The sequence below is a fragment of the Dermochelys coriacea genome, chromosome 9 (assembly GCF_009764565.3).
Source record: "Dermochelys coriacea isolate rDerCor1 chromosome 9, rDerCor1.pri.v4, whole genome shotgun sequence".
Lineage (NCBI taxonomy): Eukaryota > Metazoa > Chordata > Testudines > Dermochelyidae > Dermochelys > Dermochelys coriacea.
The window spans coordinates 74,423,917-74,440,370 of NC_050076.1; the positions used below are offsets into that span (position 1 = coordinate 74,423,917).

General features: G+C 41.6%; 1 protein-coding gene across 7 annotated transcripts in view; it reads right to left on the minus strand.

Moving 5' to 3' along the window:
• The window catches only part of DACH2 (dachshund family transcription factor 2), a 511,793-nt gene that overhangs the window by 224,658 nt on the left and 270,681 nt on the right, over nt 1–16,454 (minus strand). For 4 of the 7 annotated variants that reach the window (XM_043492054.1, XM_043492052.1, XM_043492055.1 and 1 more), the window contains exon 3: nt 6,831–6,902. The exons of the other annotated variants lie outside the window; for them this stretch is intronic. In XM_043492054.1, the coding sequence (XP_043347989.1) occupies nt 6,831–6,902 (72 nt within the window). The remainder of the gene's footprint in view (nt 1–6,830; nt 6,903–16,454) is intronic. 7 annotated transcript variants of the gene reach the window in all.

A 16,454-nucleotide genomic window follows, 5' to 3' on the forward strand; every position in this document is an offset into this window, starting at 1 on the left:
CAGAATGTCCACCAAGGGGTCCTCTTCTTCTACGACTTCCTCCACCTGGATATTCATGTTTAAGGCCACTTGCCGTAGGAGTTCCTGTAGGGCCCGGAAGTCCATGGGTGGGGGGCCTGATGTGGATGTACCCGCCACCACCTCTTGAGGAGAAGACGAGGAGGCGGTGACTGGCAGGATTGGGTCCGAGATAGCCCCTTGGTCCACTGGTTCAGGTTCCTCCTGGGCACCTGGTGTAGCCTCCACCAGGGGTGGGACTGGATCCAGGGTTTGTGCAGGGTCCGGAGAAGGATGACTGATGGTTGCCTCGGGAATACGGGACCCAGAATGTGATGGCAGAGGAACGCCTGGAGGGGCGCCCTGGGCTTGGTGGTATGCCCAGGGAGTCCAGAACTGTCACTGGGGCTGCCAATGGGGCACTGAAGCGTCCCATCCAAGACTGCCTGGACCTGATCAGGGTGCCTCTGATGCTCCTGATGCCCTACCTGACCTGAGGGAGGGTGACTGGGAGTGGGACAGCCAAGGAGGGGCTGTACGCCCTGCTGGGGGGGGTTCCGTGTCCCCCAACGGGCGGAATGGGTACCGTGGGGAGTGGCGAGATCCAGATGGTGATCGGCGATGCCGTTGTGGAGAGCGGAACCGGGGATCGACTGGTACCGAGATGTTGGACTTCGCCTCAGTGGAGAGTGGCCCCGGGAGTGTGACCACGACCAGTGCCATGCCGGGGAACAGTGCCGTGCCAGGGAGCGGTGCCGCGATGGAGAGCAGTTTCACAAAGGGTGTCACGGAGAGGTGCAGTGCCACTATGGGGAGCGGTGTCGGTTCGAGCGGTGCTGCGTGGTCTCAGACCTTGACCTAGATCTCGAGTGGGACCATGACCTGTCAGCTGATGACCACCTCGAGCAGGAATAGCTCCGAGCATTGGGGCCGCGAGACCAGTGCTGTGAGTCGGACCGGCACAGGGCATGGGTGCAGCGCTGGGACTCAGAGTGGCGCAGTGATGCTGGTCTGAGGGCAGACGGCCCAAAGATTGCCGTTTTGCCTCTTGACAGTGCCAGGACTCAAGATGGTATAGGCCTCGAGCCCGGAGACTTGGGTGCCGTCGTCTCAGTGAGTCCTCTGGCGGCCTCAAAGGTGTCGGGTGTAGAAGGCAGCGTGACCTACTCTACCTGCAGCTGGCAGTATGGGGATTCCTGGAGAGGCAGGGGCTCGTGGAGGACGAGGCCTAGTGGAAGGTCCGCACCATGTTCTGTCGGGGGTGCAACTACCGCCTCCGGCCTTTGTGGGGGCTTCTCCATGGCCTGCTTCTTACGGGTGGCCGGGGAGTGAGAACAGTGCCGGGGAGAACACTTTTGGGCCCCAGGAGACCGCCGGGCCCTAGAGGGGCGTGCCGAGTCCTTTTTTGGCGCTGTAGATGGCACTGCTGGAGGAGCGCTCCGCACTAAGGCACTCAGGGCTGAGTGTTGTGGCGGACGGAGAGCTGACTCCATGAGGAGTTGTTTGAGTCTAATGTCCCTCTCCTTTCTAATGCGAGGTTTAAATGCTTTGCAAATCCTACACATATCCACCTGATGGGCCTCTCCCAGACCCAAAGACAGGAGACGTGGGAGTCGCCCATGGGCATAGGCTTGCCTCAGGAGTTGCAAGGTTTGAAGCACTGGGATGGCATGTCCCGGGTTGAAGGAGGAAACCCCTTTAAGCATCAGTGACTTTAACACTAAAGATAACAGATAGCTAACACTTAACTAACAATATGGTAACTATATACAGAGATAAGTAGAGTAGCTAGGAAGTAGTGGAGCACTTGCCAATAAGAGACCACTGTTTCAACAACTGTCACTGGCGGTAAGAAGGAACTGAAGGGGGATCGGGCTGTCAGGGTCATATATAGAGAACCATATCGGCGCCACTCCAGGGGACTCCACAGCCAGCCCAACAGGTAGCTGCTAGGGGAAAAGTTTCCGACATCTGTGCATGGGCGCACGTGCGCACCTAACTGGAATTGATATGAGCAAGCACTCGAAGAAGAATGTTAGATTCCAGGCTCAATGACTTTTAATCCTTTTGAACTTTTGCTATAAACAGGGATTTGGACTATGTCTAATGTTTGTTATTTTCTATATTTATTTATTTATTCTGTCATTTACACATATAACACAATCTTTGGTTCCAAGAAAATCACGTACTTTGGAAACACAAAGACAGCAGAAGATAATTAATACCCATTCACAACATCTTCCAGCCATTACAAAGAATGGCTAACAAATGGAAGTAACTCACAGCCCTAAGCTTGTTATTTTTCTGGGGGTAATAATTAACTTCTATTGTATTTTCCATTATTACCTTTTAAATGCAGTTTGTATTCTCCTGTTAATATTTTTGATCACATTATGATTTACGTTAAGTGCTACATTCTGGCTACCCTGATACATATACATGTAAATTAAGGAAAGGCACAGAGAGCCCCTTTCCTCATCACCAGAGCTTGCCCTACATTTACAAGGTGGATGGGATAGAATGGCTAGATGTACTCCACACTTCTTGGTTTAGGGGAGCGGAGGAAAAGACAGAGCCTCACCACTCCTGCACATCAGCTAGTGGCTAGTGCTACAGGAAACACTTTACACCTTTAAAAAGAGGTACAAAAGCTGCTTCTAAACAAGCTGCCCCAGCAGCATTCTGTCTCCTTCAGTACTCCACAGACAGAATGCCTCTAGCAACAGCCACTGATGAGTATAACTTCCTATTTGCTACCCCACTTCAGCTCCTGCTGTAAAATACACGTAGTAGTAACAGCAGCAGCAGTAAAAAAAGCTATAACAGAGCTCTAACAATTAAGAAAAGAGGAGGTTTGAAGAATTTAGGTCTCAGTGTAGCAGAGCACTTAAGCACGTGCTTAGCTTTAAGCAAGTGAATGGTTTCATTGATATTCAATAGCACAACTTATTTGTTCATAGGCAAGTATGTACTTAAGTGCTTAGCTGAATTGGGCCTTACATGTTCATTATAAAATTACATTTGTGATTATTTCCTTAAGTGATTGTTGTAAGAAAATATAGTTAACTCAAAGATTACAAATCATTTGAAAGCCAACATTTTCAAACTTAGCCTAAAGTTAGGCATACCTCCACCCTTAATTAAATGACCTGATTTTCTGAGGTGTTATACAGAGCAATGAGTTCTGTGCTCAACATCTCAGAAAGTCAAATCATGTATTTTAGTGCCTAACTACAGGCCCCCTAGTTTGAACATTTTGGATTCAGTCTGTATTTCAGTAATTTGATATTCTGTTTAATAAGTAGGCAGAAGTACTGCACAAACTGAGCAGCAGACCCTCCAGTCCGCACATAGTGACAACTCCAGCTGAGAACCAAGCTTTAAGGCCTGCCATAGCCATTGACCTTAAGGATTCTGTATTGTGTTGGGAAATAAAATTTAGATATAGATACCAGCAATAACGGCTATATTACTGAAATAAACATAGTAACTCTGCAAACTGCTCCTGAACGTTTGAAGTTATTTGCTCCCCTACATCAGCACTATTTTTCCTGCCCTACATTATCTCAATGAGGTGTGGTCAATGTTAAGCACCATCATTTGCTGTGGAAAAAAATATTTGCAATGCGCTTTTTTAAAATGCAAGTAAAAACATAAAAACATTCAATGGGAGTTTATTCAATTAATTTTAGTTTCCAATTTATAAAGATTTTACTATTCATGCAAAGGAAAATGAGAATTAAAATGTGCCTGAATATGCAATGTGCTGACATCAAGCTTGTTTTACAGCCTTTTTAATACAAAAGTAATTTTAAAAATAATAGACTTAAAAGAGTAAAAAACAAAAACTAATAGTTTTACTAAATTACCTTTTTATTACATGGTTTCAATTAGCATTTTTTCCTCTCAAAGATACAAATTACTGTTTTCTCTGGAAGGAATTGGGAGATGATAGAAATACAGAGAAAACTTCAACCAAATGCTGGACTTAATCCCAATCAAAAGCATACGTCCACATAATTTCCAGAATGGATTTGTTCTTGCAAATACTGCAAACGTTAACAATTCTTACAAGTGTACCATGACATGCTTCTAGCATATGGTAATATGCATTATTCTACTAAACTCATTAGTTATTATATTTAATATATACAAAGCTAAGAATTACAAATTCTTCTGTTTTCCATCTGAATGTGGTTTTTGGTTTCTTTGAAGTCATAAGAAAGATGCTGTGGTATCAGTCAAGGTATTATGCTATAGCATAAGGAAAATATTATACTACAGGTGCAGAAAAGATTTATCCCACATGTTATGAGGCTACATCTGGTGTAAAAACAGTGAATTAATCTTTAGTTCTTTGGGGGTTTAAATCTCACAGGTCAGAAAGAAAATGGCTCAATCTTAAATGATATGGCTCCATGAATTGTCAGAACCTTTTACATCATCTACCAAAGATTTTGTGATACAATGTTTTCAACATTCATTTTTTAAAAATGAAGAAACTTGAAGTGGGCAGATGAAAAAGTAAAAAAAATATCCACAACCAGAAAAAAAAAAGTTTTGCTCCTGTTAACATTACAACAGCGTGGTACCATAGTATAACTATATTGAAGGTATGTGTTAACTCAAGTTTCCCATTGTAAAAAACTAGTTTTTGTTTTTCCAAGATTAACAAATCCATTGGAAAAAATGTGCCCTAATATGAAATTTCACATGAAATATACTGTATCTGCCTAAACTTTTGGAGTGTATTTGTGTTTAAAAAAGTTTGACAATTTAAAATTTTGTCTATAGAAGCACTTTTTAAATACAATTACAAAAAAATTTCACTTTAAGAAAATCAAAAAATATTGCTGGTGATTTGTCCATACCAGAGCTGATACATAGCAAATCATACATTAGATTAAATTAGTCTCTTTTTCAGTTCACAAATTGTCCTTAGGTAGCTTGCATAACTTAAGTCCAAAATAAATGCTTCTGATGGTCCTCTTCACAAGGGTGAATTTCACCCCAAATAATTTCTGCAGAATGTTCTTGAACTCTGAATAGTCACAATTCTCAAATTCTGCTGACTAGATTTAATTAAACATAGATCAGCTATTTTTTCTGTTCCCTGACTGGATGAGTATAACTCTTAGAAACAGGTTTCTTGTGTAAATATTTGCGTTTAGGAATTCCAAATGTCCTTTCAACAAATATTCTCTATTCATCCTATTTATTTATATTTAGCCTAATACTATGTGGCCTAAATATTATAGCACATGTGTGAAACCATTCTATGTCACGTGACCCCTTATCCAAACTGTGAACACAATGCTGTTGAGTAGAATGATGGTGCTTTAGCATACATTATACAATTTCTGTTTATGTCATTTCTCATTCTACTTTTTAAATCTCTGTTAAGCAGAGATTTAAATTCCAAAAAGTATACAGATTTTGTGATGTGCATAAATATTCAGTGCAGGCTAGCTTATGATCACAATACTCTCACAAACTGAATGACATAGTCTTGAAAACTTACCAGGTTTCCTAACTCATTGTTCTTGTAATAGAAACTGCACATATATAGGTGTTGATAAGCTAGAAATTAATATGTATTATGAAAAAGAAATAGCAAATACATGATTATTTTCTCTGGAGAATTTCACATGTACCACACCAATGGTACTACACATATTATACTAAAAAGTATGCCAATCAAGAATATAACCACCACTGGACTGTATTAGATTGGCCTTCGTGTTAACTTTCTCTCTGATACAAATCATGCTACATATTATAGTACTACACATTAAGGTAATAACAGTGCTATTGTCCAACTAATTTTGGCCCAAGAAAGTTATAGATACAGGCCAGCTTGTTCAAGTTGTCATAGCGAGGAATTTTGAGGTGTAAAGGTGAACAAAATTAATGAAATCACATTATAAAGCATATAAACATTTAGAGACCAATTTCATATTAGTCTGGTGTACACACACACTTTATATATAATATGAAGGTAAACGCATATACAGAGCCATAGGCAGTGCTTAAAATGTGTTGGATCACAATGGATCACAGACCCAGGAAATAAAATTTCTAAAAAATGAGCTGGGTCACTGAGGCACAGAATTTTAGTACTGCGGGGAGGGGAATCCCTTTGATCCTCTGCTTTCCCCGCTTGCCCACCTCCTGAGGAACAGCAGCCCATCAGGCTCCTGCAGCAAGCAAGCAGAACTCTTTCACCATTCTCACAGGAGGGGAGGGAGGGTGGAGCAGAAAGAGCCCAGCAGCTCAAGGCAGCTCTGAAACATTCCCTCCCACCCAACACTATGAGCAACAGGATGGCAACTCTGTTTCTCCCCTGTCCCTCCCAGAAATACCTGTCCTTGCAAGGGGGAGAGGAGATCCTGAAGCAACTCACCCCAGTCTTGAGAGGAGGGTGAAGAAGCTGCATGAGGAGTGGGGGGAACTGCAGAAGGCATGGGGGAAGGGGTGTCTGGAGGATTCAACAGATGGGGGAAAGAATTAATGGTGGGGCAGGACTGATTTGGAGGCTGGGGAAGATTTAATTGCTGGAGAGAGGGACAGGCAGATGTGGGGGTGATAACAGACCTCCCCCCCACACACACTTTTTACATGCTACTTTAAGCACTGCCCACAGATATAGCTATACTGACAGAGATGGATAGACAGCATATGTCTTCCTATTCATCTGTCTTGAAATTTGAAAAATGCAAGCCTCAAGTTAAAGAAGCAAAATTCTATGCAGCTGTACAAAATAATAGTTAAACAAAGCTTATATCTAGAGCCAAATACAGTCATTGACATGAGATATAAATAGTAGTAAACACCTTGGATTTGAAGAGTCTTGAGCTTTGCAAACTTTATCTGGGTTTCATCAGGAAAAAACAAAGTTCTTAAATCTGGAAAAAAAACACACTGTTAAAAGCACTTATATGTTATTGAAATAGAATTCCATCTGCTAACAATATAGCTTTTTTTATTCTACATATACAGATTGACCAGATATCATAGTTTAAAAAAAATCTCTGGAGAAGCTAATAAGTGGCAAAGGTATGTTTTTATTTGTTCATCTATATAAGTGTTTGAGGTTTTGTGTCTACATGAGGTGGTTCCCACATGTGTTTAATACTGATGACTCTCCCAAGGTGGAAATCTCAAAAAGCTTCATTACTCACAAAAGCACTTGTTCTCCAAGGAGAGATCACAGAGGAGAAGTGTCATATGATTGTTTACCTTTTCAAAATGACAGCTGGGGATCAGTACAAGTAAGCAAAACTCACTGTGGCTGGCAATCACAACGTGAAGCCAATATACTACAAACTTAGCTCAGTACCAGCAGTATTGTGTATGAGTCAGGTATGCTGTAAAATTTCAATGATGCCTTTAAATTCTAATGGTTTCAAGCTGCTGTAAACTTTTGCAGCAATCAAAAATAATCTGTCATGGGACTGAAGGGTATGAACATCATGTCATAGCCACTCTGCTGTTAGATTTATTGGAGGGTAAGGCATGTCATTTATGCACCAACTCACAGGAAAAAAAGCAATCCCTATGAAGTTAATCTAATAATAGACTGGAAAGCAATGATTACTGTTTCATGTGCATTAGCTATTTGTAGCAGTGATTGGCCTAATTCAGCAGGCCTCAATTGTCAGAGCTCTGGGATTAACAAGTATTTAGCTAAAAACCTATTGGGAAACATCAAGAAATGGTTTAATGAGGAACAAAAGTCTTCCACTTCTAGGTCACTGAAACCCTCTCCACCTCTACCCCCATCTTTAAAGAGCTTGTTGAAAAAGACTTATTCTGGATATAAAACAAATGCTGTGGAATGATAGTTTTAATTAATCTACACTATTATCAACACATTTTTCACAATAAAGTAGTTTGATCCAGCAATCCTTATTCAGGCAAAACTCCTAGGAAAGTGAGCAGAGTTTTTGCCAAAGTGTGACTGCAGGATCAGGCCCACTGTAATACAACAACATATGCAGCCCTTTCTGCTTTACAAACATCAGTTAACCACCTAATTCTCAGAACAGCCCTGCGAGGTAGTTAAAAATCAGTCTTATTAACTCCATTTTATAGACAGGGAAGCTGAGAATAGCAAATCTTAACTAAAAGCCACATCACACACCAAGATGGTGGCAGACCTGAGACTGAAACTCAAAATATCTTGATTCCCAAGCCCATACTCAGTGCACTAGACATGCAGCCTCCTGCTAAATGTCCTTAAACATTTCTCAGTTCTGAAAACAACTTGTACAAAAGCTCTCCAGTCCCCAAGTTATTTATGTGCTGTAGTGTTAAAGAACCCTGGGAAAGAGTTTGCCTTTCAACTTGTTACATCCAATAAGAGAAATCCAAAGTAAACTGAGGGAAGGGGTGCTATTCTCCTTCACACATAGACTTGTAATTCACTTTAGAGCTGCAGGAATGACTTGTATGGACAAAAGACAACATAGCTCTTGTCAAAATCAGAAGTTAATCCTCTCCTCAGCGTATAACTCATTTTTCTCAGAAAAATTCAAATGCTCAGCATGGAATGGAGCAAAGCTGCCAAAAAAAAAAAAAAAGAGTGAGAGAGTGTATGTGAGAGAGAGAGTTGGGACACTGGCAACAGCACACAGAGAGGAAATTTAGGTACACTAGATCCCCCGCCCCTTTCCACACCCATGTAGCCATCTCCATTCCCTTGGCAAGAAAATCACGAGTAGCAGGAAGCAGCTGAGAACAATAATCTACATGGACTAAAACCTACATTTTAAAAAAAAGTGAAACTGATAGCGCTACTCAAATCAGCATTAGCAGCCTCTCTATGCATTATCCCCATCAGAGAGGTCACAAAGCACTGGCCAGGAGCAAATGGCAATGCTGCCACTGTTCTGTTGGATCAGACAGAAGACTGGAGAAGCATTCCCTTTGTGGACCCAGTCAGAGCTTGAAGGGTCTAATGTTTTGTGCCGCTCCCCAACAGGCTGCTAAATTAGGCTGCATTCTCTCCTCTAGCAAAGCCTTTCGCCTCCCTCTTGGTCCTACACAAAAGAAGAGATGCTACGTTGGACCAGCAGATCAAATCCTTTGTCCTTTTTCAGCTACCTGTTCGTCTCTCACACCTTTTTACTGGCCACAAAAGTTCCAGCTCATTTCTTAGTAAGAAACAGGGTATACAATTCAAGCCTACCAAATTGTTAAATTTGAGCAGCTGCATAATTCTATCAGTATATCCTGTCATACAGAATATTGTATCTGCCAAACTTCTCAGTAGTTAGGGAATCAGGAGCCCCAGATGCATTCTCTGATATTAAAAACAATGAAAGAAAGTTTTATGTTTTTAAACTACAACTAAAATTCCCTTGTAAACTGTAAAAGTATTCTCTAGAATCTTAATGTTTTGCCGACTATTAATGAAAAGAAAATTTAGAATTAATGATCAGTTATTTTCACTAGAAATCTAATCCTAAGAATTATGCTCACTCAGACAGGTGACCTATCTGTTCAATTAAATCAGAGCTTTTACTGGCACAGATGAAAGCAAGATAGCCAAAGCTATCTGAAAATGTAGCCAATAAAATACTCGAGACTCCACTCACAGGTTCTAAGTGAGTGAAACAATTATACAAATGCAGACCTGTTTCTTTAGCTGTGGCAATATCTGGCACTATAAAAAATCAACATTGACCAGCAATATCAATATATAGTATCAAGCTGCTAGATCCTCAGAATCTAATACAGAAATCACCTGAGTCACTGTTAAACTAAGATTAACCTAGAAAGCATGTCTTTTAGTGCAGAAAATGCTTGCTCAATTTTTAATCTGGGATTTATCACAGAAACTCAGAGGAAAATATTTGTATTTTACTTGAATTCTCTGTTGAAAGGGTAGAGTCACTTTGAAAAACACAAGTCTGACACATTGAAATTACACTGATTTTGGTAACTGCATTTTCCACACACAAGGATAACATCTTGGACTTGTTCTGCACCCAAGGAGATTTACCCACTAGAATTTTTTAAGTTCAGAGCAAAAAACCCCGAATTTTAGTTGGATTCAATATATATATATATATATATATTGCAACATGTGTAAAACTGTAATAAGTAATTAACTACATATGAAAAAAAAACTTTTTTTCTTGTGCATACCTTGAAAGTGATGCATGTAGTTCCTTAACTGGTTTCTGTTAGGAAGCATGTATAATTCCGCCAAGATATTGCACTGTTTATAATTACAATTGATGGCATCCCAAGAAAGCATTGCAGGAATAGCACTGATATTCCACAGAAGACAAATATTGATTGAACCAGATAGAGCATTTATAATGACAGTAATTCCACAAGCAAACTGGCACATCTTGACACATGTGAAAGCAAACCTTTGAGATGCCAAACAGAAGATGTGGAGCATGGAAGTCACGTTGCTAGCTGCCAACCAGCAAGAATGTACATGTGTGACACGTGAGTGATAACATCAGACATCACAGCTCACCCATTTCTGTAAATGCCCTCTAATTTTCTTGGATGGGAAAGTCTAGTCTTAGCAAAAACACCCGGGAGCTCAATATCCACTTACCTGACTAATCAATTTGGCATTAAATAAATAAATAAATAAATAGATAGATAGACAGATAATATCAAATCTTAAAGCTGAATGCTCTTTTACCTTCTTGAACTGGCTATTTGTATTATTGTCAATGATTTCTATTACAGTAGCACATAAAATATGGTACATGCTGTACGTATAAAAAGGTGAAGATGCTGCCCCAAAGAGTTTACAATCTGAAAAAGAGTCACAGATGAAGATCCGATGCATCCGATGAAGTGAGCTGTAGCTCACGAAAGCTTATGCTCTAATAAATTTGTTAGTCTCTAAGGTGCCACGGGTACTCCTTTTCTTTTTACAGATGAAGAGTAAGAGAAAGAAATACAAGAGTTAGTGGTCAAGATGATAATAGGGCACATCCTGAGAGTTCCATCATGTCTTGATGATGATGATGATAACATATAGCTGGCTAATTTTTTGTACTCAGAGAAGAAATGGATCTTGATAGGGATTTGAATGCAGAAAGGTAAAACCATACAAGGAAAGCATGAGATATATAGGCAGTGGCATGAAAGAAAGCACAGTTGGAGGAGAAGCAGACAAACAAGGTTAGCATCACTGGCTGAGTAGAGAAGACAGGAGATCAGACAATACTAGACAAGCAGAGATAAGTAAGGAGAGGCAGGGTAATGCCCAGCCTTGAAAACAAGGCAAGAAGCTTGAACGTGATGCAATGGAGAAAGGGAACCAATTGGAAGGATTCAAAAAAGGGGGTGACCTGGTTATATTGATGGGTAGGGCCCTACCAAATTCACGGCCACGAAAAACGCGTCATGGTCCATGAAATCTGGTCTTCCCCTCCTCCCCCCTGTGAAATCTGGTCTTTTGTGTGTTTTTACCCTATTCTATAAAGATTTCACAGGGGGAGATCAGCATTTCTCAAATTCGGGGTCCTGTCCCAAAAGGGAGTTGCAGGGGGGTCACATGGTTATTTGGGGGGGGTCACAGTATTGCCACCCTTACTTCTGCACTGCCTTCAGAGCTGGGCAGCTGGAGAGCGGCAGCTGTTGGCCAAGCGCCCAGCTCTGAAGGGAGCCCCCTGCCAGCAGCAACATAGAAGCAAGCGTGATAATACCCTACCATGCCACACCATCCTTACTTCTGCACTCTGCCTTCAGAGCTGGGTGTCCGGATTCTGGTGGCTGTTGACTAAGGTCTCAGCTCTGCAGAAGTGTGGCAATAACATATGTTTCTATCCTTACTTCTGCGCTGCTGCTGGCAGTGGCTCTGGATTCAGAGTTGGGCTCCCAGCCAGCAGCCACTGCTCCCCAGCTGCCCAGCTCGGCAGGCAGAGCCGCTGCCAGCAGCAGTGCAGAAGTAAGAGTAGCAGTACTGCAATCCCCCCTATAATATCCTTGCGACCCCACACAACTCCTTTTTTAGTCAGGATACCTACAATTACAGCACCGTGAAATTTCAGATTTAAATGGCTGAAATCATGAAATTTATGATTTTTTAAATCCTCTGACCATGAAATTGACCAAAATGGACCATGAATTTGGTAGGGCCCTATTGATGGGCAAAGAAGCTGATCTCAGCTTGAGTTCCTATGTACAATGCTTGACTAAAATTTGTCTGGGTACACAAATTCTCATCAGGGTTTCTGGGCAAAAGACATAGCTATAACAAGCAATTTCCCCCTCAAATAATAAGCTACTGAGGAGAAAAAAATCATCTATAACTCCAAATGATGGCTCCTAGTTACAAGCAATGCTCCAGACTAGGAAGACTAACCTAAATCCTGATAACATGTCTACAATGCTTAACAGATTTTTGCACAGGGATAATCAAGCTTGGCAGCAAACAAACTTTCAGCAATCTGAAATTGGCAAACAGCTGTCATTAACAAAACACCAAATGAACGTCATCTGGGTTTTTATAAAGCCTACATTATACTGATATATTTCAAATGCACATCCAAGATTTTATCATAACAGTTTTTAAGAGCCAAATTTGCACATATAAACATCAAAAGCTAACCAATGGCAGAATCCTCCAAAATGGCACTGGAAGATGGCGCTACCTTTCTAGGACAATGGCGGTTAAATGATGCAGAACACAAAGGTCAGTGAATCCACTGCATTTTCCATACATCACATATAAGAACTCTGTTAAGAGCCCACTAGAGCTAGCAGAAGCTGGTCCCATGCCACCAGCAAAAATGCATCCATCTTGTTAACAGTGTGAACCTTCCCACTCCTTTCTAAGTCTCTGCTTGCCTTTGAGACTTCTGCCTTCTTTCTCCACTGATCTGCACAAGACATATTCTGACTCTGTGTACTGAATCAGCAGGAGTGGGAGTTTCTTTCAATTTCTCGCTGACCACATCTCTTGTTTCTGTACCTTTACATGAAATGAAATAAACCAACGAATCTTAATCTTTTTGTATGGGACAATGTAACACTGTGCACCTAGAGCAGGGGTGGGCAAACTTTTTGGCTTTAGGGCCACATATGGTTTCCAAAATTGTATGGCGGGCCGGTTAGGGGAGGATGTGCCTCCCCAAGCAGCCAGGCGTGGCCAGGCCCCTGCCCCCTATCCGACCCACCCTGCTTCTTGGCCTCTGATGGCACCCCGGGACTCCTGAGCCATCCAACTTCCAGATTCCCTGTCCCTTGATGGCCCACCGGGACCCCTTCCTCATCCACCCCTGCCTGTCCCCTGACCAACCCCAGACTGCCCCCCCCCGCCACCCTATCCAACCCCCCTCTCCTTCCTGACTGTCCCTTACTGCGCTCCTGGAGCACCGGTGGCTGGAGGCACTACAGCTATGCTGCCCAGAGCACCAGGACAGGCAGCTGTATCTCCTGGCTGGAGCCAGCCATGCCACCGCACAGCACAGAGCACTGGGTCAAGCCGCGGCTCTGCAGCTGCGCTACCCAGCAAGAACTCCGCAGCCTTGCTGCCCAGAGCAGCACAGTGAGCTGAGACTGCGGGGGAGGGGAAACAGCAGGGGAGGGGCCAGCAGCTCAGGGGCCGGGCAGGAGGGTCCTGCAGGCTGGATGTGGCCCGTGGGCTGTAACTTGCCCACCTCTGACCTAGAGGCACAAAAGAAATGTGGGGCTGGCATATGGACAGAATTATATACTGGTGTGATACCTGGGATGCACCATTTATATGAGTAAATTATGTAGATCTTTGGACTCATTTCTGCATGGCCCCTTAGAATTTAAGTCCATATTTAAAATTAAAAACAATATTAGAAGCTTTCTAGGGGAGTATTTGTTCTGCTAAACTCCTTAAAATTAACTGATACTTAATGGCATGCAATTAATGGCAAATATGTTTCTAATTCTTAAAAGTGTAAGTTAAGTGTCCCCTCTGAATTATATCTGTTATTTAAAAAAAGCTCAGCCAAAAGTCATTTTAGTCAATTTTAAAATCATATTTAATCTTTTCTTCTCATTCAAAAATCTGAAATATTCCTTTCTAATTATATAAAGTCATAAGAGAGCTGGAATTTTCCTAAATGGACCTAAGTCCTCAAATATTTCAGCATCACTGCATGTGAAGGTTGCACATCTGAAACAGCTCTAGTATGCTGGCTGATTCACATTCACTAAATGGATTAGCTGAAATAAGCATAATAAATAAAAGAGAATAAAATAAAAAACAATTTCACACTAAGTGAAAGCTTGACTTATATGAAGTGGCAGCTCTGATGGCCCAAGGCGTAGAATTAGTTTTGCCACTCGATAATTTGACTGATTCACTTGAGTGGCCAGAAGAGGACATTTTCTGCCTGATTTCAGTGTAATCAAGTCACCTGCTCTGCGATTGCTGGGGCCAAGTCAATTGCACTCTGTTGAGCACTGAGTGTGTGCAGTGAGTAGAAAGAAGACTGTTTTCTGCAGATGTGTGCAGAACTATTGAGCTGTCAGTGGTAGTGGGATTTAGCTGTTTCTGTATATTAGTGTACTTTAATTTGAGATCATACATGTAATATGAAAACAATTCAAATTTACTCCTTTAGTTAGCCACCATTTGGGAATCAATGACAGTATTCATAGACTCAGATTCTAAAGCCAGAAGGGACTATTGTGATCATCTGTTCGGAGTTCCAGTATACCACAAGCCATAGAACTTCAACAAAATAATTCCTAGAGCAGATCTTTTAGAAAAACAGCTAATCTTGATTTAAAAATTGTCACTGATGGAGAATCCACTAATACCCTTGATAAATTGTTCCAATGGTTCATTACTCTCAAGGTTAAAAATTTACATCTTATTTCCAGTCTGAATATGTCTTGCTTCAACTTCCAGCCATATGATAATGTTATGCCCTTTCTCTGCTAGACTGATGAACCCATTATTTCACATGTAGGTACTTTTAGACTGTAATCAAGTCACCCCTTAACATTCTCCTTGTTAAGCTAAATAGATAGACTCAAGGAGCTCAATTACTATAAGGCATGGCTTCTAATTCTTTAATCAATCTCAGGGTTCTTCTCTGAACCCTCTGCAATTTATTAACATCCTTCTTAAATCATGGGCCCCAGAACTGGACACAGTATTCCAGCAATGGGTACTGTCTGTAGACAGACTAGAAAAGATTCTCTACCTTTTTTCTTACACATCCACCTATCCCAGTTAATAGATACTGATTAAAAAATAAATCATTTCAAGAAATTGGAGGGGAAATTGCAAAAATAACTTTTCTGCCTTATTTAGGTATTATTGCCTCAAATTCTTTATAAACAATTAAAAAGGGTATTTGTTGGATAATATTTTAAAACATCTTTTTAATTTCATTTTCTCTGTTATATAAATGGCATATCCTCAAAAAAGAGGGAGGGAAATGAGCACACGAAAATATAGTAAGGATGTGAGCATGAAAATGATATGGCTGGCATTAGCAAGGTGCTGAACACTCTGAGCTTGTTCCAGTAAAGCACTTAATTTTAAGCACATGAATAGTCTCACTGACTACTGTTTGTAGCTCTCCTTTCAAAGCTCTGATTGCATACTCACATGACTGGAGCACTGTTATGGATGGGCATAAACTGTTCAGGAAGGACAGGCGGGGGAGAAAAGATGGAGGAGTTGCACTGTTTGTAAGAGAGCAGTATGATTGCTCAGAGCCTCAGTATGAAACTGGAGAAAAGCCTGCTGAGAGTCTTTGGTTAAATTTAGAGGCGAGAGTGACAAAGGTGATGTCATGATGGGCGTCTGCTATAGACCACCAGACCAGGAGGATGAGGTAGATGAGGCAATCTTCGGACAACTGACAGAAGTTTCCAGATCACAGGCCCTGGTTCTCATGGGGCACTTCAGTCACCCTGACATCTGCTGGGAGAGCAATATAGCAGTGCACAGACAATCCAGGACATTTCTGGAGAGTGTTGGGGACAACTTTCTGGTACAGTTGCTGGAGGAACCAACCAGGGGCCATGTTCCTCTTGACCTGCTGCTCACAAACAGGGAAGAATTGGTCAGGGAAGTAGAAGTGGTTGGCAACCTGGCAGCAGTGACCATGAGATGCTCAACTTCAGGATCCTGACAAAAGGAAGAAAGGAGAGAAGCAGAATATGGACTCTGGACTTCAGAAAAGCAGACTTTGAGTCCCTCAGGGAACTGATGGACAGGATCCCCTGGGAGGCTACTATGAGGGAGAAAGGAGTCCAGGAGAGCTGGCTATATTTTAAAGAAGCCTTATTGAGGGCACAGGAACAAACCATCCCGATATGCAGAAAGAATAACAAATATGGTAGGCAACCAGCTTGGCTTAACAGAGAAATCTTTGGTGAGCTTAAACACAAAATGGAAGCTTACAAAAGAGAAACTTGGACAGATGACTAGGGAGGAGTATAAAAATATTGCTTAAGCATGCAGGGGTATAATCTGGAAG